Source organism: Melospiza georgiana, chromosome 3 (assembly GCF_028018845.1).
Source record: "Melospiza georgiana isolate bMelGeo1 chromosome 3, bMelGeo1.pri, whole genome shotgun sequence".
Classification (NCBI taxonomy): domain Eukaryota; kingdom Metazoa; phylum Chordata; class Aves; order Passeriformes; family Passerellidae; genus Melospiza; species Melospiza georgiana.
Window position 1 is genome coordinate 6,307,209 of NC_080432.1, and position 23,744 is coordinate 6,330,952.

The following is a 23,744-nucleotide window of genomic DNA, read 5'->3' on the forward strand; positions in this document are numbered from 1 at the left end:
GCAGCGGGAAGCGCGGGCGCCCCCGGCCACGGGTGAGGCCGTCGAGGGGGCGGCGGGGCGCGAGTGGGCGCCGCGCCCCGTAGGTGCCTCAGCAGCCCGCGCTGCGGCTGCCGCCGCCTTGTTATTGAGGGCAAAACGCCGCCGCGGGCAAAACCGACGCCCTTTGATGTTGAGGGAAAAGCACTGAGGGTTGGAGGAGGGCGGTTCGCGCCGCCGCCGCCCCGGCGAGCTGCAGTGCGGGCTGCCCGGCGTGAGCCGGCGCCCGGGCCGGGAGAGGGGCGGCGCAGGGCAGGGGCACCGGCTCGTCCCCGCCCGGCACGATGGCTGCGGCGCAGCGGAACGTGTGGAGCGGCCGTGACCCGGCCGACCCCCGATGCCGGCCGCTCGGAGGTGCCGGGAGCAGGCGTGGCTTTCCCCCAAGCCCGGGAAGCATGCGGGGGCCGGCCCGGCCCGGCCGCCGGGGCCCCCGTGAGACATGTGGGTTCAAAACCCTGCGGGGAGATGAACCCGCACCTTCCCCCTCGCACGGCGGGCGTGGCTCGTTGCCGTCTGTGCCGCCCGACTATGCCTGCCCTGCCTGGCCGCCCCGAGCACGTCGCCCCCGGCCGGGGACACGGCTGCCGGCGGCCAGGGCTGCCCCCGGCCCCGCTCGGGCCAGCGTGAGAATGACTCCGCGGCCGAATGGTGCCGGCGCTCTCCCGGGGCGCTCAATTAGTATTTAATGTTTAATGAATGCTCAACAAGTCCTCTTCTAATTAACGCTTAATGACTTCTATGAAGTGGAACAGCTTCAACAGGAAGGACCACGCAAGTCTCACTTCGGAGCGTCTGAGGGCCCAGCGCGGAGGCGGGGGAGACACCAGGTCAGCCCGCCTGCAGCTGGCCGGGGCGCCCGGCCTGTGGTGTGTCTGCCCCCTTGGCTATTGAAGAAAATAAAGACCTTTTTTGTGGAGTCACTTCCTCCTCCAGCTGGAAAAGTGTTAAGTTAGTTATTTTTTCTTAATCAACAGCCTACACAGTCTTGTCTCAGGGGAGCCACATAGAACCTATTTAACGCCAGTGAACGTGCAGCATCCAGGCTTGCCCAAGCAAATGAAAAATACCAAAAAATGTAAAAAACACAGAGCCTAAATTGGGGAAAAGGTGGAGTTGACTTATACTGCAACCTAACAGAAATTCATGAAACCTTGTCTTTGCTTACATCTGTTGACCAATGTCACTCTTTGAACTGATAAGCAGCTGTAGCACCGAGCAAGACCTGTGTCCTCACACAGTGATCTTCCACCTCTGGCCTTCAAATAGGCAAGTCTATGGTCATTACCTTAAGCTCAAGTTTTTGTATTGTTTGGGGTTTAGGTTTTATTAGACAGTGAAATAATCTGCAAATGAGAAAGTTAATGCCTGTCTTTTTCCACTCCCTTTGAGGACTTTTTTCAACCAGTAGAACCAAAACAATTAAGAGCAATATTAAGGGCTGCATTAAGTTCATACAGCTCAGACGGGTGAAGTGCTTTAGTGATAACAAAACCAACTATAAATTTCCCTATCAGATCATAAGTAATGCAGCCCAATTATTAATTTCTTATTCTATGTATGTATTGCCAGTACTAACTAATTACAGGGAAAGGATAAGATGACAATAATGAACATTGCCAGCTAAAATAAGTAAAAATACAAAATTTTCACACTTAAGGTAATAAGGAAAGATACTGATTTCTCCCATAATTCATAATACCTACAAGTGTGAGGAGCAGGACTATATTGTTCATGCTAAAAACTGTTGGGACACCAAAAGAGGAGAAATTTAACTTTATTATGGTGTCAACTATCATATTAACAATTGATGAAAATAGCTGTCAGTCTTCTAAAGTAGTTGGGACTATATTATCAACCTGACCATCATTATTACATTTGCTGTCAAATTTTTAGTTTGCAAGATTACACCTAGAAAAATTAGTTATTTGAACTGGGGATCTGGATTTCTCTCTTCCCAGCCACTGATTTTCATAAAGTCCATGGGAACTTAATTATCATTGAGACGTCTCCCCCTTTCAAATGTAGTTTAAACTACAAACAACAAGTTCAAAATGTGTTGAATGGAAGTGAGGAGGGACAGCCAGCCAGTCCAGTCACATAAGCCTTGTTTCCTCAGGGAACAAGGCTAAAGATTTCTCCTTGATCTTGAAATAGCTGCCCTCTGTAAACTGTTTTGAAGTAATTTCTTCATACAAAGTACCTTAATTATATACAGCTCTTTCAAAACACATAAAAGACCAGGTACTTGCCCTGAAGAGCTTGTATTTTAAGTCAGATAAATGTAGGTGAGCCAGTATTGCCAGTGCAAGAGGGCACAGAGACCAAGCATCCCAAGGGACTCCGAGTGGGACACAGCCTGCCAGAGCACAGCATGAGAATGCTTGACTTGAGAGCACTGCATGGAAATGTTTGATTTCAGAAGGCAAGAAATACCCTTGCTCTGCAGATCAGGCTTCTTCAATGTGCTTATGCTCAAGCATTCTTATTCTTAAAACATTAACTGCTTGAGAAATACCTGATCAAAGGCATTGGCAACTGAAAAATCTACAGGACCTGCCTATCCATTCCTTGGACAGTGTGGAGGAAGCCATTTCAAGCACTCTGCATGAACCTTGAAAGCTGTGTTCTAATCTGAAAGCAAAATGCTGCTGCCTTCTTAACCAAGAAATGTAAATGTTGTTTGTATTTATATTCATACCTGTTTATGCTAGCGTTAAATATTTCCTCTGTTTTCGGCTGGGGTTTTTTTCTCATTAGTTAATGTAAGTTGCCACAGCCAAACCCCTAATTTAACAGTGCAATTAAACATGTGCTTTGCTGGTCTCCAGTGAAAAGAGAGCATAAGCTACTATGATCTGTTGAATCAAAACTGCAGGATGTGTCTTGAGGGATCAGTTGGATGTTATTTTCTTAGATGAGTTCATCTGAGTCAGCTGAACATAAATGAAAACACTTCTTAGAGCACACATTAGAGAAAAAAGCAGTATTTTTACTAGTCATTAGCAACTTTGTGGTAACTAATAGATGGTAATATCTACTGTGGACAGTTCTTTAATTTAAACATTTATTTTCCAGCATATGTTCATCTTCAGAGGGGAAAAAAGCAACAAACCATCTAGTGAAGAATAAATTTAAGCTTTATCATTAATTAGAAGGTCATAAATGACTGGATTTCAAGTAACATGAAAACTTCTGAGACCCTTCTATCCTCAACAATTCTAATAGTGTAGGACCCTTGGAAATTCATGCTGGAAAGCCAGTAATGTCAAATATCTTTAAATCACACTATTGTAATTCATCCAACCTTGAGAAACAGAAAGCCTGGAAGTTCTAGCAGTCACATGACATCCCAAAAAGTGCTTCAGCCAAAAACATTTAAATAAATAAACTGTTACTCTTCAGGCTTTAGCATTCTGCAGAGACTGAGACTGAAATATCTCTCAGTAACATATCACACTAACAGTGCCAGGCTTTGTGAGGCTGAAAATTGCTCTGGAGTATTGCTGGCTCAACGTGCTGTGAAAATATTAACAGAAAAACTGGAAGGAGCAATATACAAATCAAAAATCAAAGCTAAGAGAGAGAAAAGTGAGAAGCACAACAAGACCCACTCGAGAGAAGAGTTTTCATACTGCTCTCCTACAGATGAGTGCCATAGCTGCTGGCAGAGAGAAGAGTGAGTTGCAGATGGAAATAAAGGCTTGGTGCTTATTTTCTTCTTTTAAAACGACGGGGTGGGGATGTACTTAACAAAACATGTGACCTGAGTCAATTCTTGTTGTGATTTACTGAAGGGGAAAAAAGCAGTTATATTTTAAGTTAATCTAAATGATCTCTAAACTTAACCAGTTTAACTGACCTTGCTGTCAATCAAATGGATTTGAATTATTTTGAATTACTTGAATTCACTATACTCATTGTTCATTGTTTATGCTGACCCTTCTCAAAGACACAAAGGGGGGTTACAATTAGGAAAATATGGCTTGTTATTTTCATTCCCAACTGTCCTCTGAATATGAAGAGTTTGGCATATACTCTCTAAACCTTTTTTAGCATTTGTTTTAACTATACCATGTTCCAGGTTGACAGTGTTCTCTTCAGAGTTAGAGAAAAAAAACACACTAAATTTAACAGGTCCTCTCTAGCATGGAGTTCACTCCCTGCCTTTTCCAGCTGTTTGCCTGCTATGCAGATAGGGGATATAAATAGCAAAAATTGGATTTTAAGCAATTTCAGCTTTACCTGAGCAATTTGTGCAGGGAATACATTTATTTTGATTCAGGAACTTACCTGAGTAAGCAAGGGGCTATAAATGTGAGACTTGAGCAGAGTGAAGTGAAACAAATGTAAGTTTTCTTAATAGTCATATTTTTACACATACTGTATTTTCTAGTGAGTCAGGGTATTTTAGTGAAACATTTCAAATCTTCAAGAGAACAGGACCTGTCTGCTTCCAATTTATTTTTTCACTGTAAAAGTAGATTTTTAGTTCTAATGTACATCGAAAATTGAATACTTTGCAACAGCATATAGATTAATAAGACTAATGAGCCTGCATGTTTAATGGATTTTTTGGAAAGGAAATAATCAGCTCAAGAAGCATAGATGCATATATAAAAATTATTTTATACCATAATATTTCTTAGGTGTCAAACACCAAGATTTAGATATTGGATGTATTAGAAAAAACCAGGAAAACTGAAAGGAGCAAATCACGTAAAATCAAATGAATGGAAATCTTTCAAAAAAGCTCAGGAAAGACAAAGAAGCATTGATAAAATGAAACAGATCCTTACATGAGTATTTAGGAGAGAAGGGAGATAAATAAGAACGGGCATGTCAGAAAAGGCATGTCTGCTCCCATCTCCTCTTCCCCAGAGCTAGTAATTTCCATAAACTAAAATCTTTTCCCCCTCCCCTTCTGTAAAGACGAGCATCTGTTGGTTAAAGAAATGCTCTATAAAACTAATGGAGATCAGTAGATTTTATGATTTTAAAAAAGTAACTGTGTATCAACATGAAGATTTCTGATGGAGTTTAAAAAGGGAATAAAAGAGAGTGTTGTTTGCCTTACCATGATGATGATAATTCTTTCTGCTGTTTACAGAAGAATAAACAAACTATCGTGTGTGAGATGCAGTCCTGTGTGTCAGTAACCAAACCCTTTTTCTTAGCAATCCTCCCACGCTTTAACCCCTTCTTTCTTCTGGCAGCACTCAGGTAAAAACAAGCAAAAAAAAAAAAAAGGAAGTAATATCTGACTTGAGCCTTTCCAACTGATAAGTCATTTGGCAGACAAATTAGAACTATGAAAGGGGCTCAATTAGAGGATAGGAGAACTGCAGAAGGGTGGCAGCAAGTCCTTCAGTAAGCAGCTCTACAGAAGCAGAGAACATGTTGCAAAGAACTACAAAGTTAGTGTTGGGCAAACGCCTTACGTGTATTAATTAACGTGCAATACCAGAACACAGATATGCAACAGTAGGGGAAAATATACCACACACGTTGGTTCTCACAGACCTGGTTACTGTTTTCTGATCCAAATTTAGGATGGCTAAAGAAAAAAAAATCACCTGTGCCTCTGTGCCTTTATGCAGAAAGAGACTGATTTATGTTGGCATCCTTGGTTCTTCACCTTCCTAGGTTAGTATACTAAATCTGTATTTTTTGAGCTATTTGTGGCAAAATGGCACTATAAAGGGACTTGAAGAAGCAGAAAAGAACTAGCACCAAAAGCAGGAGCAAGGATTATTCAACAATGAATAACTGAGAGAATATTTAAACTTTCCTGAACCTGAAAGACATACAGAAAAAAATTTATATGCAAAAAAATCGTATTAACATAAATGATTGCACTTGCAACTCTGTGTTTCAGTACAAGAGAAAGTGAGGAAGTTTGATATGAGTTAGCCTCACGTCTTTGCTCTCATGATTTTGAATCTTGCTGCTGGGTCAGAGCTGTATCACTAGATAATCTTCTTAGTGTAAATATTCATCAAAACTATCTCTTTCAAAGTAAAGAGTGAAAATAAACATGTGTATGTTTTGTTCTAAGAGATAGGAACTTGAAAGTACTTGAAAGTACTTTTTCTGTTAAGCAATAAAGGATAAATGGCAAAAGCATTTTGGAGAGGAAGAGAGTGGCTTGGAGTTAATTGTAAGTCTCCCCTAATCAGAAGCCACAACTAACAAATGTAACCCCTTTGCTTTTTTCATTTCTGAATGCAATTGACAATGATAAAGAACCTATTACATCAGTGGTTTTGATTTAGCAGGCCTCATTCTTCTACACTTGTAGGTCTCTTCTGTTTCGTGAGAGTGTACAGTGTCTTGTCACTAACTCTAAATTGTGTGCACTGGTTAGTATAGATTTAACATAAATTATCTAATTTAGCTTACTGCAACACTTCCTTCTTTTAGGTGAAGTATTTGTACATAGTTACCAGAGATAAGAAATATGATTCCTTTCCTGCAAACTTAGGAGTATCTGTACCACAGACAGAACAATCAGTCTCTGGAAATCAGCTTTCTTAAGCACCATCAATCCTCATCCCTTCCCTGTGCTTTCACACAAAACTACTGCTGTCAATAGGAGCTCAGCAGCCTGGAAAGTCTATGGCACTTGAAAAAGTATTGCAGCATTACATAAAATGATTATAGGGCAAAAAGGAAATAATCTTAAAGAGGCCACATATATTGTCTGTCTCTGCCAAAGAGGGCACTGATGTGCTGCTCTGTGCTGGCTGAGCTGGCTTTTCCTGGCATCTCTACATGACACTGCACCTGGCCTCACCTTGAGTCCTGTGTACATTTCTGGGTACCACAACGTAACAAGGATATTAAGCTGTTAGAAAGCTTCCAAATAAAGGTCACAAAAATGGTGAAGGATCTTGAGGAGAAGCTGTATGAGGAGTGGCTGAGGTCACTTGGCTTGTACAGCCTGGAGGAGACTGAGGGGAGACCCACTGCAGTCTACAACCTCGTGAGGGCAAGAGGAGGGACAGGCACTGATCTCTTCTCTGTGGTGCCCAGTGACAGGACCTGAGGGAATGGCCTGAGGTTGTGTCAGGGGTGGTTTAGGTTTGATATCAGGAAAAGATTCTTCACCCAGAGGGTGGCTGGGCACAGGAACAGGGTCCCCAGGGAAGTGGTCACAGCACCAGCCTGACAGAGTTCAAGAAATGTTCGGACAATGCTCTCAGGCACATGGTGTGACTCTGGGGGTGTCCTGTGCATGGCCAGGAGTTGGACTTTTCCCTTCCAACTCAGGATATTCTATGATTCTATGTAGCTCAAGAGTAAGGCAGAATTGCTAATACACTCCTGTGCCCAGTGTTTCCTTTTAGCTGGCTGTAAGTTGTCAGCAGAGGAAGGTTATGGATCTTCTCACAGTACTAGGTAGGAAACCTAGGTCTCACCTGCAGTTTTAATTCAGTCTAGGGAACAGATGCCCAGGAGTTAAACTAACCAAGCACAAAAGTGTCCTTCAGCAGCTCTAGCTCTAGATACCTAAAAGTAACTCATTATGTAATTTGAGATTTATAAAACTGGAGGTTTTTTTCTTGGGTGGCAGATAGTCTGAAACTATAAAGCCTTTTGCTAGCAACACAGGGACTTTCCCCAGGTCAGGCACAGTAGAATAGGCTGTCACAGGGCAAGAGGCAGAAAGCCATCCTTGTGAGCACTGTGTTACTAAGGTGAGGCCGTTAAATTGTGAAAGAATAAAGACAGTAAACAAACTGCAAATTGGACTGCTAATTTGATCAAAGCCAAATTTCATAAACAACAAAGTGAACTGCATGTTTAACATGCTGGCTTTGGAAAGTTGATGTGATGGTTCTGTGACAGAAAAAATTAATGTATGGTTCTGACTCTGAAAACTACTCAGCAGAATGAAAAATGACAATACTTAATCAAACTGTATTTAAATATGAAATTAATGTAGTCTCTCTTCTCCTTAAAAGCTCTCATTAAACAGATTAAAATCATGTGATGTAAATCCTATTATACCTCATACCAGGGTATCATTTGGTACCTTTCAACTGAAATGTGTCTCAAGTCAGCCCCTCAATATTGAGGTGCCCAACACAGCAGCTGTTTTGGAAAATTTGGGTTTGATAGCCTGTGAGCTTCAAAAAGCCCTTTTATGAAATGTATAAAGTGTTTACACTCCTTGATAACTTCTTTGATGTACAGATTTTCCAGCATTTACAGATGAAGAGTTTTAAGCACAAGGAAATATTATTACTAAAATATCTTATCCTGACTTCATAAAAATCAGCTGGATACCTCATTTTACATCTGAATTACAATACTATAACTTAGCATTTATTCCAAATAACAGCATATACCTAAGGCTTCCAGAATTCATTAAAATTATTTCTTACAATAATTATTACAGCGAAGTGCCTCAATATTGGTTAGAAGAAACTTTATTAAACCAGTATGAAGAAAATGGGAATGGCTCCAAACCCACTGGTTCCCTATAGTGTTGTGGGCAAAAATGTAAATTAAGTAGAATAGTCCTTCCAACTCATTGCTTATAATCCCACAATTACTTCCATATCGCAATATTCTCCATTAAGCAAGAGAAACTTCTAAGAGGAAATGTTCTCATGAAATGCATTTTTATTCTTAGGTGTGTTTATTTTAGTCTCCAAACAGAACTAATTAATGCAGAAAGCATTCAAATAAACATTGCATCTGTCTAGAAAACAGATACATTATTACTTATGAAGAAAAAAGGGAGATACATGTTTTCCTGCTATTACAAATTAATTACTACAGTCAGGCTGCATTATGCTACTGTGCACTTCAACTGCTAAATGTTAGCTACTAAAGAGATACAACTACAACAGCATTTAAATTGCACTACTGTTATTGGTGGATAATTGGATGAAATTTCTAATTCCTACTTGGTATTAAAAAACTCACATAACATCTTACCTCTAAAAAAATATTTTGTGGACGAACAATAATGCAAGAGGAATTAGATTAAACTGGTTGAAACTGTACAGTTCAGAAACACCCAGATTTCCAGGAAATGTCAAGAAATATAGAGAGTTATTGATTCTGCACTTGAATTTCTGAAGTTGTTAGTTTGGATATAGGCCAATCCAACATAGTCCACGATTGCCTTTGGTATCTGTGGCTTAGAACGACAGATTTGACAAAGGTACTTTTAAAGCTAACCCTTCAAAAAGCATCATAACTAACCATAGTTTTAGCTACAACAGTTCTAGTGTTGGGCTCAAACTATTTTAGATACTTTCTAAATAAATTACAGCAAAACCACTCCATTACCAACTCCTGGAGTCCCCTTTGCATAAAGTCACTCCATTATTTGCTGGTGCTTTGGAATGCAGGAGGGAGGTGGTTGTCGACCATTAAAACCTGGTAGACAACAAGTGTTTCCTGTGTGCAGAAGGCAGGCATGAGTCTTCTCCCCTGCTCCTAATCTACCACTTCCCTCCCACGCCTTCTTGGCACCTGTTGGGAAAGGCTGGGAATACAAATCCCTCCTACTCTGTAGGGCTTTTCTCCAGCTACCTACCCTTTTCCTCTACAGGCGACCCCATTGTTTTTCTCTCCTGCAGCCCAGGCTTTCCCAGCTGGCCACATGGTGAACCTGACAAAGCTTTTCAGTTTCCCAGCTGTGCACAAGGCTCTGAACAGCAGCCAGCCACAAGCAGGGGGAGCTTCTCTTTTGCTTGGCAGACACTTGGGAAAAAACCCTCACAAACTGTCTACACATCTCCCATGTTTGAAAAGTGGGAGTCTTTTTCAGGTCCTAGAGACAGAAATTTATCTTATAAAAACTGTCTGACACACCAGACAAAAAAATATACCCTTCGTGTTTCCAGAAACAAAACCATCAAAACTTCCCCGGAGAAGAGGGAAGGGAAATACCCAGAATTACCTCGGATGAGCCTTTTAAAATCACAGATTTCTCCAGAGGAAACATAAAAAAACTAAACAGATCTTCATGTTCTTTCTATCTGAACTCTGGTTGCTAAACACGTATGGCGTAGTTTGTCAGATTTTTCAGACTTTTCAAAAGCTAAACTTTTTAATCTCTGTTTTCCTCTGAGACGATTATTCTCTTTTGTTGTTGGTTTGTTTTTTTTTTTTTCCCCAGCAAATATACCCTCCTAGAAAGCAAAATGGTAAAAGGAAAAGAACAAAAAAAAAAAGGGAGAGGAGAATTGTAGAGACAGGAGAAGAAAAGAAGATAAATTTTCATTTGCATGTCATAACGTAAGATTCAGAGGAAATTAAGATGTCAAACTTCCATCATAAAAACCAAAGTCTATAGTACAAAACATTATATTCTATTTAAATCTTTAGATAGTATTTGTAACTACAACAAACTGAAAACTTATCTGGTGAAATGTTACCCTCCTGTGATTTTGAAAATTGTATGAACAAAACTAGTTTGAAGGAATGGTAGATTTCTTTTACAATCTCTAAATCTTATTGAAACAGTAGTTTAGGCAGTTTGGTTTTTTAAGTGGGTCATGCTTTTGCTTTTGCAGATATTGAGCCATGGCAGGTTGAGTGCTTGTTTTAAAGAGGTAAGTGAAGAAGCAGTCCAGCTTATTCACTCTAATTCAGTTCTTGAGACAATAAAAACAGAAAGATGAAGTTTTTCATGACTACCCTCTTCAAACCCATTATTACACTGCAGCTGGCACTACAGCGCAATAAATTACACATATATGTATGCATACACGCATTCCTAATTGTCACACACAGCTTAAAAAGTGGCAAAAGCCTGGTCAGAAGGAATGGACTATTAGCACAAGCTGTGTGTCGCAACCTCCTCAGATCTGAGGGTACTGTGAGCCACCTGGTCACGTAGCATGGCAAAATGGAAAGAGGGCCACACCCAAGGAGAGAGCAGAGCTAGCTGCCAAGGTCCTGAAAACCATTCCAACACATTGCACAAGTGGGGAAATGGTACAAGAAAAGCACGATGCAGGACGAGTCCTCGGCTCTCCAGACTGCAGATCACTGCACAGCCCAGCATGGAGGCCAGAAACAAATCCCTGGTGATTCAAAGAGCAATTTCACAGGACTTTACTCACCAAGGGAAAGAGCAGGGAGGAGTATACCCTTGGGAAGAAAGCAGTAAAGTGCCGGCTGTCATCCTAAGGAAAAGTTACATACTAGCATAAGTAACACCTGTGCAATGTTGAAATGCTATGTAGCTGCGTGTTTGGCACGATGATGCACAGAGGCGGGGCAGATAAAGGATGGTCACCCATAATACCAGACTGCCTGGTGCACACTCCCATGTCACCATTACCACAGTCATTTTGTACTGTCAATGCTTGATCATTGATGACAGACCTCCTAAACAATTTGCAATGCATGAAGGGTTCATTGCCTTCCCTGGGCAATACCACAGTGAGTATGTGGCTGTCCACATTATCTCACTCGTGCAAAGCGCAAACGTGTGCTGGTTTGATAGACCTTTTATTTTGTCCCTGCCTGGGAGACTGTAGTTTATTCAGCAGCCCAGCCCTGAAGACCTCAGCGCTATCACATTCCAGAACGACTGCTCACATGACTTTAGGCCATCATTAATCCCCTCTTAAGGAAACACATTTTGATCCACTGCTTCCATTAAATCTGTTCACAATATTACATGGAGCATGCAATAACTCAGATGAAATTCAATTCCAAACAGAGCTGAATATGAATACTATTCAGGATTCAGATCCAATACAGAATTGAACATAACCTTTTTATACTTCACCTGCATCAAGATGAATGTATTGAATTGCTTGGAAGGACAATTGTCCAAGTGACAGCTGTCTTAAGTTGCCAGCCAAGAATAAATAAATGCAAAATGTCTGATACAAGCTCAAGTTTGTTTGGGTGTTTTTAACTGTATATAAAAAACCCCAATAATCTCCTCAAACTTTGTGACTACTTGAAAGATGTCTGTCAGAGTAAGAATTTACTGGTATCCCCACCTTCAAATATATTCTAAAGGGGTGAAGCCTTCTTGACTCAGTACATCCACTGCCATCTTGAATGCCAAAGTATTAGACTACAATATAGATTCCTCCTGCACCAATACTGCAGGACCTATGTTCCTTCTATGAAAATGATGCATAACTCCATGCCATCTTCCCTCCTGTGTTCTGCCCTTCTCTAAGGCCCATGTTCATTGTCAGCTGTAGTCCTGTACACCTACCATCAGCCACAGCTTAGATGCTCTCCTATTAATCTCACCAAAAAGCAGTAGAAATATGAGAGATGTTTTCAAGGTCTCTCTGAGCCAGCCATAATAATGGGACATAACCTAACCTAGATGTTATTTTTAGGAAATAAGAGAGTTGGTGTTTTAGCCATGTTGGAAACAGCAAAATGAAAACCTTTGTAAGTTAATACTGAAGTGAATTTGTGGTTCACATGGGGATAAGAGGAATAATGAGCTGGGAATATGGAAAAAAAGTTAACCGACAAGGAAATTGCCATGATGCCATCAGTCTAGTCAGCAGCACAGGATTTTATTAAGCAGGGAAGTAATTTTGTTGAGCAATACTCTGAGAGCTTTTGTCGTGGATAGCTGAGAACCTTTCTTGTGCTGTAATTAGCCATAGATTTCCAGACTTTTTGGAAGACAAAAGGATGAGCATGTCTTCAGCAGGCTAAAGCCAAATCACAATAATCAGATAGTTTTCTAGTGGACCTGATGCCCAAGCTTTTTGACATCTTGACTTCTCAGAATTTTGGTTCTCTGCCTACACAGTGAGTATAACACTGCACGTATAACTAGTTGCTTGATTCTTCTGTCTTCACTATTAGGAAACATGGCTGAGTTGAGGACACACCTGTTATCTTTCTCTGTTAAAGAATCATATCTTTGTATCCCGAGAATCTCTGCTGCAGTGTTATGAATGCCTGCTGTGTCCTGGGAAATCTGGGCAGAATGATGCTTGACCAAAGGTTTGTATCATTATGGATACTCTAAACTAAGGAATCCTTAATTCTGTTGTGTGTCAAAGATCAATCATGTTAGAAAGGCAATTGTACTATGAATCACTTAATCTTTTAGGGATGCAAATATCAGAATTGCAGTTCTTTAAGCAGAGACATAAAATAAACCTGGCTTACAGCAGAATCCTAGAAAAGTACAAACCTCTTATCCTGTAACCAAAAGCATTTAAACGACAGAAACTGCTTATTCAGTCTTCTGAACACTCCTACTTCCATTTTTGGGTTAGTTTTCTTTCCTATCTGCTGTGAATTTAATCTATTAATAATTAATTTTTCTTGATTAGTTATTTTAGCTTGTTTTTGTTCCATATTTTTGATCCCTCCTCTCTGGCTTTCCTCTTGTCTCCTCTTCCCTCCTCCTATCAAGTCCTTAATAAAGAGCAGACACAGGTAAAGCAATGGATGTGCAATTATCACAGCCCAAAAGCAAATGGGCTTGATGTACACCAATTCCTATCACATTCCTCTTTATTATTTTCCATAAAAACAGACACAGTATCTAGGTTCTATCAGTGCAATAAGTCTCACCAATGCTGACTTACAATTGCAGTTGGCTGCCCAAGTGTCCTGATTCAGCATTCCTACAGGTACAACAGCATCTGTGCAGTATTAAAAGTAATATGAGGGCTCTGCTACTTCTATATTTTTAAGTATTAATGTTGAGAAAGGTCTGTGTTAAAAGACAGTACTATGTGTTATTAAAAATGAAAGAATTAACAAAAGCGAAGTTCAGTCCTCCAGTCTTACTTAGGGCTGTTCTTTAGGAAGAGCTCACCTACATGGGGGTTCTTGCTGGCAGGTGGTATTAAAGAGATTATCTGGACATGATAGGGTAAATTTTGCTTTGTTTCCATGATCCTGAGCACCCCTTTCAGTTAAAGATACTTACGGTAGTCAACACTGCCATTATGCCTCTGTAGACCATGCTCCTAAATATTCTCTCTGTAGAAAAAGCTTTGATAGAAGTTATATTCAAATTATTCCCCCTGTGCTTTGTGGGTTTTAACATCTGCCATGCCATATCAGTTTACTGGTTTATGACACTACTTATCAAACACTGTGGACAAGTAAATTAATATACAGTGGCTTTTTGGAACACAAGTGTTTGTGGGAGACATCACTGTGACTTAAATTGTCAGCATTTAAATTCTGTCCCAGTTCTGCATTTCCTGGCATCCATAATGATTTCAGTACTCTAAATTATGGTTTTTTTCCTTAATGTTTATGGTGGTGTTGTGTTTTTAATTATGCATTGCATATTTATCAACTAAATAAATCTGAAAAAATATTTCTGTATTAATTATCTCAGAGGCATGACTCAGAGCTAAACATCTTAAAAAACTCCAAACATTGAAGGGACAGAGCAAGTTAAATATTTGTTAAGTGTATAAATACTTTGTCAACCCTGTAAGAAATACTGGCATGGCCAGGGCAAAATGAAGCATTCTTTTTCCCTTCCCACATCCACCCTACTCAACTGGTTTGGTTTGAGAATTTGATTACTTCCCCTCCATGAATTTCAAAGTAAAGACTTGAGTGTTCGTCTCCTATTAACAATCACTTTCTTGTCCAAATCACATCGTGGTTGCAGCCCAAGAATAGGAACAAATTGCATTGAAAGGATAATAAGGAATTACTGTGCTGGTCAGCACTACAGCATCCTATTAAAAGCCATACAGACAATGAATAATGTAGCTGTTCTGGGTGTTGCCAAAGAACTCATGTGATCCATGCTTCACCACATCTGTTCTTTTTCCATCCTCTCTATACACTGTTTTCTTCAACTGATACAAAGACATCAGGACAGCAATCCCAAAGCCATGGCTTATGAATAATATCACCCAAAACTCCTTCAGTTCCTATCTACATTTAAATATACACCCATACATACATATCTGTATATGTTTATAAATAAAAATTTAAATAAAATTACTACACATATTTTAGCCTATAAAATATTTATTGCTGTTTTTTTGATTGATTTAAATGAAAGAAGTGTATTTATTCAGATTTCCCATAAATTAGTGAACCCGAGGCACATCACACGCAGGTAACTCTCACAAGCAGACCTGTCTACATGATGAACTTAAAAGTTATACTTTAAATTTAAAACATGGGAAGCTACTCTCTTCTCTGCAGGGATGATAGTGAGGAGAAACATGATAAAGTAGTCCCAGCAGAGTGAGCACAAATATGAGTAACTGAAAAGGGAGTAAGTGAATGCCAGCTCTGTGTAGGGATTATCAAGGGATTTTGAATCTATGTGTCTATTAGCAAGGGAGAATTCCTAATAGAAAAAAAAAATTAAAAGGAAGAAAAGAAATAAAAAAGGAAAGGAAAATTATTCAACTGGTTAAGCCTGAGAGGGAGGTGGAAAGTGTGACCATTATTTCAGGGAAACAAGTTACACTTGGGGAAGGATGGTGACTGGAACCACTTGGTAGCAAAAGACGTGTCTGCAATGAGCATGCCCTCTCAGAGAGGAGCACAAACACCCTGAGTGCCCTGGCCACATTTCCCACACAAGGAATAACAGCAATTTTACCACTAATTTTAATAACACAAGAGTTATACCAAAGAAGAGGAAAAGAAAGTTGAGCATAAGTGTAGTTAAACACATAAAAACTTTGGCAAGAATCCAGACATGCAGCACAGCACCGGGCAGGATTTTTTCCCTGTCTTTTTCCAGGTAATACAATAAAAATTTGTCCTGCTGCAACATTTAATTATCTGGAAAGATATAACCTATTCCAAACAGCTGAGGGAGGAACTATCTAGATTGTAAAAGAAACCAAAACAAAACCAAGGAGAAACCCAGTTCCCTGCCTCACCTAGGCCTCTCTTAGGTGACTGCCTTCCTCTAACTCCCCTTCACCTCAAAAGAAAAAGATGCTACAGTGTCATATAATTTCCTCTCCTTTTCTCCCTTCAGTCTTTGCACAAGGCAGGTTTGTGTTCTCTTGAAATTGTGGGGCTTTTTTCTCCTTTGAGAAAACCAGCACCAGCAAATATTGTCAGCCCCTGCATGACTCACATTGTAGGACCTTGGCTACCAGGTTTTGTTTAGCTTTCTGTTCCAAGGAGGCCTTCTCTTCTTTCGGTCTCAAATTCTGGGAGGAGATTGGTTAACCACTGAGAGGCCTTATCTATTAAAAATTGGGGTGAACCTTAAGGCAGCAACTTGTTCTCCTGTGGACAGGTTCCTCTCACCTATCCATGAACTGATAATTTTGTTGTCTGTTACTTTGGAAAGTGACTCACCTGCTTTTTCACTTACTCGGTATGGAAGTTTATCAACTGACAGTACAAAATGCTTTCTTTCTACCATTTAAACATAACTCTGGGAGGTAATTTAGTAACCCCATGGATCCCAAACAGACTTCAGGTTTTGTTATTTCTTGAGAAAACAAACCACTGTAAGAAAAAGCAGTATGACGAGCTAGGCTGAATGTCTTGCTAACATTTCTCCAAGCAAGGCAGACAAAAATTAAAGCAGCAGATGAGGAATCCTAACATGAAAATATCTTAGGCCTTGATGAACTATCATCTTGAAATATGAGTTACAAGAGCAGGAGGAATTAGGGATCTGTATATCTGCTGTCTCAGGAATATGGCAAAGGCAGCGATAGAATAAACTCATTAAATCCAGTAATTTGACACAGAATCAAAATGGGCTTCCATAGCCACACCTGGGTGTTAGAAGTACTCCACCCAGTTTCCTTCAATGAATATTCATGTCATAGAACTGAATCTTTGTGTGAAAGGCAGTGGCTGTGCTCAGGTAGCAAGTAGGTGTGAGAACTCTTATCTAGATGAAAAATCCTGAGAAACCTTTGGACAGGTACCTGGTTATAAATCTGAAAATATGAATAATCAACACCTGAATATAAGAGCAGAGAAAGCATTAGAGCACACAGATGTGACTTAGAAAAAAAGATGTTGAAACCGAAGTATTTCACATGGAATTTTAAAGTCTAGATTTTTGTGTTCATTATTCTTAATGCAGAGGAAATACATAAATAATGAAGCAATACAAACTCTATTTTCATTCACTCATTTTACTATCAGCAGAAGCCAATCTAAATTTGAAATTGTTCTCTAGGGGAATAAATGCCTTTCAGTGTAACTATACAGAAGCCTATCAGCTTAACCTGTGTTTGTCTTTAACTACATAATTTAAGGTCATTTGAGTTTGCCATAGCACAGGTAGAACCTTCACCCTTGGTATCAGTATTTTGTCCCTGCTGAAGCTGCATGACTGCAAAACACACATTTCATCCATGATTTGGTTCTCAAATTGAATTATTATTTATCCAAAGAAAATGAAATGAGCCAAACATTCAGGAAGTTGTTTCTTCATTCATAGTGAGAACACTGGCCACATTGTTTTATTAATAAGTCTAAAAGATATAAAAACCAGATAATAAAATCATAGCCACAGCTATCTACTTCATGCAGTGTAGGCTATATGACAGCTCAGGCAATCCTCAATGTGAATCCACACAGACATTGTAGATATAAACAGGAGTCTAAGAAAGCCATTTCTCCCTTCACTTGCAAACAAACTGAAGTGAAATGCTGCAAATGCTCCATTTAGCTTCAACTAGCAAAACTGGAAAATGTAACCAGTGATGTAATGCATTATTTAGGAAAGGGAATAAGCTGAGTTTTAGAATCTAGAAATAGTGTATTTCATGGATCTGACATCTAGAAATTATTATTTATCCAAAGAGAATGAAATTCTCATCCAGAAATTATTTCTGAGGACTTTTTAATATTTAATAATCTGTTATCAAAAGTCTATTTGCCAAAATACCAGAGGAAAACCAGCTAATCTTCAATTTCATGAAACAAATGTTTTGCACATTAAATAGCAAAGGACTAGAAAAGTCAAGAATCAAACAGAATCACAGAATATTCTGAGTTAGAAGGGACTCAGAAGGATAATCAAGTCCAACTTTTAAGTGAATGGCCTATAAGGGGATCAAACCCAAAAATGAAAAATATAGTCAAATTTATGATTTTTTATTTCTCATAGATTACCTCCAGTGACTTAATAAACATATGCAATTTGTATTTTTATAGGAGCACTCTGAATCTCTCTTTCATTGTTATAGAACTGACATTTTTGGTTGTTCCAATCAGAAGCTAACAATAAACAAAATTACAGATTCCAAAAGGCCTTGCAAAGGAAAAGAAAGTGGAAATCTGTACAGAACCAGAAGAATGTCTGAATCAACACCAGAAGTATTTAATGAGAAAGAAATATTGTTACAGAAGGATACCTCTCTTTTCCTAAGGAAAGGATGTAGTAAAAGAAGTATTTTTGCCATATAATTTGGGCAACACAACATTTACTCACTGAGTGATACTATCAAGCAAGTAATCTTCAACAGTTTTTAATATCCTGCTGTTTTACTATCACTTTGGAAGTCAAACAAAAACAAAGAGAAACAAAGTTGCACTTGAGCATCGAGAACAGTTGCTGTGAAGTACAGGAAGAGGCGAGATGAAGATTTGTTAAACAATCCTGGAAGAAGATGAAAAGGGAAAACCAGGGTACACTAAGATAGCAGTTTATTATAGACTAGTTTTTGGGTGGAGAGAAGTTTTTTTTTTGATCACATAAGGGAAGCATCCAAAAGGACAGAACCCGATGGTTTTAATTACTTCTTGAAATTAATTTTTTTCTGTTGAAAAATAAATACAAGAAGGAGACAGTCCAACAAGTTCTTGGAATACGCTGGGGACAGCTTTTTCTTTACAAGGTAAAGAAAACCATTAAGGGAGTGGCTATTTTAGATCTTCTGCTGACTAGTAGGGCACGAACTGGCTGAGAGGGCAAGGCAATCTAGGTGAAAGTGAACACCATCATTTAATAGCCACTACCATAAAAAAGGAAAGAAGCAAAATCAAATTACATTTTTTTGCCCAGAAAACAAAACTAAATTTTTACGAGCTCCAAAGACTGATAAGCAAGATTTTACAGGAAGACTGTTTAATTAACAAAAAAATGTAGGAGAGCTTGTCTTAGTCATTGCTGGAGTCAGTTCTTAATTACCCAAGGTAAAGGGAATAATATGTATTAGGCAAAAACAGAGGATAAAACAAATTATTCTGGGTACATTATTCTGCAAGACTCTACTCAGTACATTTACCTTTGAAAGGCTTAAGAACAGATTTCCATAGAAAGAACAGCAACAGAGAGGAGCCTGATGCAAACAGCTTATGTTCTCTAATCCACCATTTTCTACCACTCTCCCACAAGAAATGCCGAGGGAAGGCAGGGCTTCCTTAAATCCCAATCCCCATAAACCATCTGTCATCAGCAGGTGACTGTGTCATTACACATATTAGGAGATTATCCCAATACAAAAGAAACTGCTGAATTCACACACACACATGAACACCCCCCAGGCATTTTCCTTGATTTTATAATTTATCTAACAATCAGACTTCTGCATTATACATCAAAGTATAAAATTATGGGGCCTAGTCTCACTTACTTTCAGGAGCTTCATTTAAAAGGCTTTAAATGTTCTTAGTAAAAATGGATTGATTCCAGGTTAGAGAAATGACACCCTAACCATTTAATTTAGCTGTAAGTATGAACAAATTTTTCCGAAAGAAGAATTAAATGCCAACTTAGAGCTTTCTAAGCAACAGCTGAACCCTCCTATTCTTTCTACTAAAAAATATCAAACATGTATTTGCTTTTCTAGAAGTCCGTGGAAGAAGCTAATATACAAGACAGCAGTAGGGTGAACAGCAATTTTTTTCTGTTGGAAAGCCAATTTCACAGCTAGCTCTGCTACAATGCAATGTCACCCCAGCACAGTAAATGTGCTATTTTGCTGTTTTGTGAAGAACTGAGATCTTTTTGTAGGATATTTCAACAGTACCAATAGAACTAAGGTCCTGAGTGAGACCAAAAGGGGTATTTGGGGGTTGTGTAATTTGTGTATTCAGATAAAGACCAATGAGTCTTTTCCAAATGCAGAAGTTAGTAGATGAGATTTTTCTGGCTTGAGAAGACTGAAAAATAAATGTGTTTGTTTTAAAGACAGAATATTTTAAGCCTTCATCAAATATATTCAGATTAATATTAGTTCCACAACCAAGAAGAAAGAAACTTTTTCAATTACTGGCCTGCTGAGTACTTTTAATGTGGAAAAATAGTATTTCTCTCTCCACGGAAACATTACAATAAAGACAAGAATGGCATTGCACAACGTTGTCTGCAATCTGAAATTAAGTTCTCACATTAGAACAGGAGTAATTAGCATTTTCCCTAGCTTGCTTCCATGCAGTAATACTGCTGCCAAGCAAATGAGTAACACTACATGAGCTAAATGAGCACTAGAAACAAATGTGTAGCCATTCCTCCTTCCCTGGGAAAAAGACTTACCGAGTGTCCTGGTTTAGGGCAAATTTGGGAGAAAAACAGTATGGCGTAAGTAGGGAACTGTAGAAATGTAGGTGTTGTTCCTTTATTATTTTGGCTTACATGTTTTTATGAACAAAAGGAAAAAGCCATATGGTTTGTGGGAGCATGTGGAAGATCTCCTCGAGCCATTTTCTTTTTTGTCTCTTCATGCCAGCTAAAGTCATTATGTACCTTCCTTATTTCCGTACATGTTATTAATTTGAAATTTTTCCAGTACTTCAAACACAGGCCTTTTAAAGGAAGATTACAATTATACTTTGGGTTAAATTCTGTTTTCAGAGTAGACACCTTCATGATACATGTAAGTGTGTTTATCTGTGTTTATACAAACACATATATTTCGTTTTCTCCTACCTTTCTAAGTGCTGCTGGCAGTGAGGCAGTAGACATTGATATCGCTGGGAGGGCGTAAGAGTGGGGGCAGATTACTGAGGGTGTTTGGTTCTCCTGAGCAGTGCAGCGCCTGCCCGACACATCATAGTACCTGCAACGAGAGGAAACATGGCTCAGTTAATGCATCCTAGCAAAAAAAACCACACGAGTCAGTGTTTGCTGTATTTCTGATAAAACACTAAGATCTTTTTTCCTGTTGCAGTGGTTCCAGGCTTCTGGTACTTGCAAAGTTTACTGCATTATTTTAGCTAAGCTACTTGCTCCTCTTCTTAGATATTAATTTATCCCACCTGCTTTAGGTCTCTGAAACTAACTTGTCAGCTTTTTCCTGATAATGGAACAACCAAAATCCAAATACAACACTCAGCAGGATAACCACATCAGAGCCACAAGGCAGAAAAATTAGTCATCTTATCTCCTGTCACTCCACCTCTTCAGAGACAGCAGATTACAACATTTGGAGTTTACAGCTCCACATTACATCACATGTTCCGTTCACTTTCCTTCTGGAAGCCGTCTCAGTAAAGGATCAGTTGAATTCTCAGAACAAGTCGCTTATTGGGAAGAGGCTGTCCCAACAAAACTGTATACAATCTTTAAAGCAATACATTCATTTCAAGCAAGTCAGTCCTAAAACTTAAGGAATCTAATTTGGTTATGTTTTTTCCACAGTGGTAAATTTCAAATTCTGAATCCAAAGGATGTGAAAAAGTTCACTTAGTCTCCTCTCAAGAGAGAAATAAAATAGTAAAAACTGACCAAGTTATAAAATCTCTTCCATTTCACTGTCTGAAAAGTCGAAGTAGAAAAGAATCCAGAATTCTCGGAAGATAGTTTTATTACAAGGTTTATAAATATAACAGTTTATATATTTTTGTTCTTTAGATGATTTAACAGTTGGTTAAAATGCAGCTTTTTAAAAATGGTATGTATTTTGATATTTTTATTTCAAAATTTGACTGAATTTTTCATAGGACAATTTAGGTTGGAAGGGACCCCAAGAGGTCTCTGGTGCAATGTCCTGCCTGAAGTGGGCTCAGCTATGGGAACACATCAGGTTGCTCAGGACTTTACCCAACCAACCCCTGAAAATATGCAAGGGCAGAGACATCACAACCTCTCTGGACAATAGTGAAAATGTTTTCTCTTACATCTAATCTGAGTCTCCCCTTTATCAACTTTTTGTTCTTGTCTTCCCACCATGCACCACTGTGCAAAGTCTGGGTTCGTCTCCATTACACCCAAAGCTGTCTCCTCTCCAAAACTGAACAAGCCCCAGTTCTCCACCTTCTCTTCACAGGGCAAGTGGAGCCTCACAGGCAACCACCTCAGTGTCAGCCATCCAATGAACTCACCCCAGTTTGAAGAATTGAAAGATCTCTAGGCAGACAAAATACACTCGTCAAATATTTTGCTTTCACAGAAAAAAAGAAAGTTTCAAAATGTTCTTGTTTTGTTTTGTCCTCAAAATATGCATACTTTTCCATTTTGGTTGGAACAAAACTACTTTTTTCCCACAGGCTTCTTTTCTAGACTCATCATATTGTCCCAAATCCAGCTGTTTGTACAGCTTTATTTGCAAATTCAGTTTTATAACTGACTTTCATATAGAGTTTTCAAAGAGTGAATAAGTGAGCAGAAAAGCCTCAGGCGTATTTATAAAGTTGTTCAGTTTATTGCATAATTGTGGTGAAAATGTTTTGACATTTTAACACATATCCCAATAAACATGTGCAATTATTTTGTTTATTTACCTATTTCTAAGGAAGAAACTGCATCACTCTTAATAGCTGGTTACCTTCCCCAGGACATAGCTGACTTTGAGCTGTCCATCTTGATTTTCATGTTCTGCCTCCCCTGATAGAACTTGCTTTTGGGGTGGTTCCACACACATTGCATGTGAGAAAATTCAAAAGTGACATTAAAAAGCTGCTCAGGTAGTGCTGGAAGATCCTGTGGCACCCTACCTATCCTGTCCATGGTCAATACTGCTGAAGGGAGCAACAGTAGGCTGGGGACTGTCAACCCCGTCACCCAGAGCAATGGAACAAGTGGCGTGATATGAGCAGGAGACCAGGAAGGTGTTTGGCTGAAGTCCGCACAAGAAGTCAGGGTGAGGAGGAGGAAAATAATGGCACACCAAGGGAAGTGGATGGAAGCGCTGTCAACTGTTGAGGTGACACTGACACTCTGCAGGAGGCCACCATCTGCCATGGTGCTGGGCTGGGACAAGCATCTGCACCCCAAGTGGTACACAATGAACCTGTGTCAGAAAATAACACATCGCTAATGCCAAATGCCAAAAGGAAGCCAGAGGAAGCTCTGGAAGCAAACATTTCGTAGGTGGAAATTTCACCAGGATATCCTTTGTCCTGCTCCAGAAGGGGGCTGTGCTGGTCCCCAGGCAAGGCAGCAACATCCACCTGGGAGGCACCTGCTGGCTCCCTTCCACCAATGAAGGCTGGGCCTCCTTGGGGACATCCTCATGCCTTGTCCCCTGTGCCCACTCCTGATGGCCATCAGTCCCTGAGACACCACTAGACCTCAGGGTGCTGGAATGTCTGTGATGTGGTAGCCAGAAAGCTGCTGCTTTCAGAAGCAGCACTGATTCTTTCAGCTATCTTTCTTTTCAAAGGACACAATTTCACACCAAAAACCAGAGCTGACAGAAGCAGCCTGGGAGGTTTCAACCCAAAGATGTTGCACTGGAAAACAGCCAGCTCCAGATTTCTAAACAGGTGAGAAAAGGTGCTCTTTGAATTTCTTCACAGTTTGAAGTCTATCCTCCCAACAATCTGCTGACGAGCTGAGCTCACCAGAGCCTCCAAGTTTTCCTTTATGGCACTGGGCAGTTTTC

General features: G+C 39.6%; 1 protein-coding gene across 1 annotated transcript in view; it reads right to left on the reverse strand.

The window, feature by feature from the left end:
• The window catches only part of CRYBG1 (crystallin beta-gamma domain containing 1), a 94,938-nt gene that overhangs the window by 42,466 nt on the left and 28,728 nt on the right, over positions 1–23,744 (reverse strand). The window contains 2 exon segments of the mRNA XM_058020620.1: positions 3–329; positions 332–383. Coding sequence (XP_057876603.1) covers positions 3–329; positions 332–383 — 379 coding nt within the window.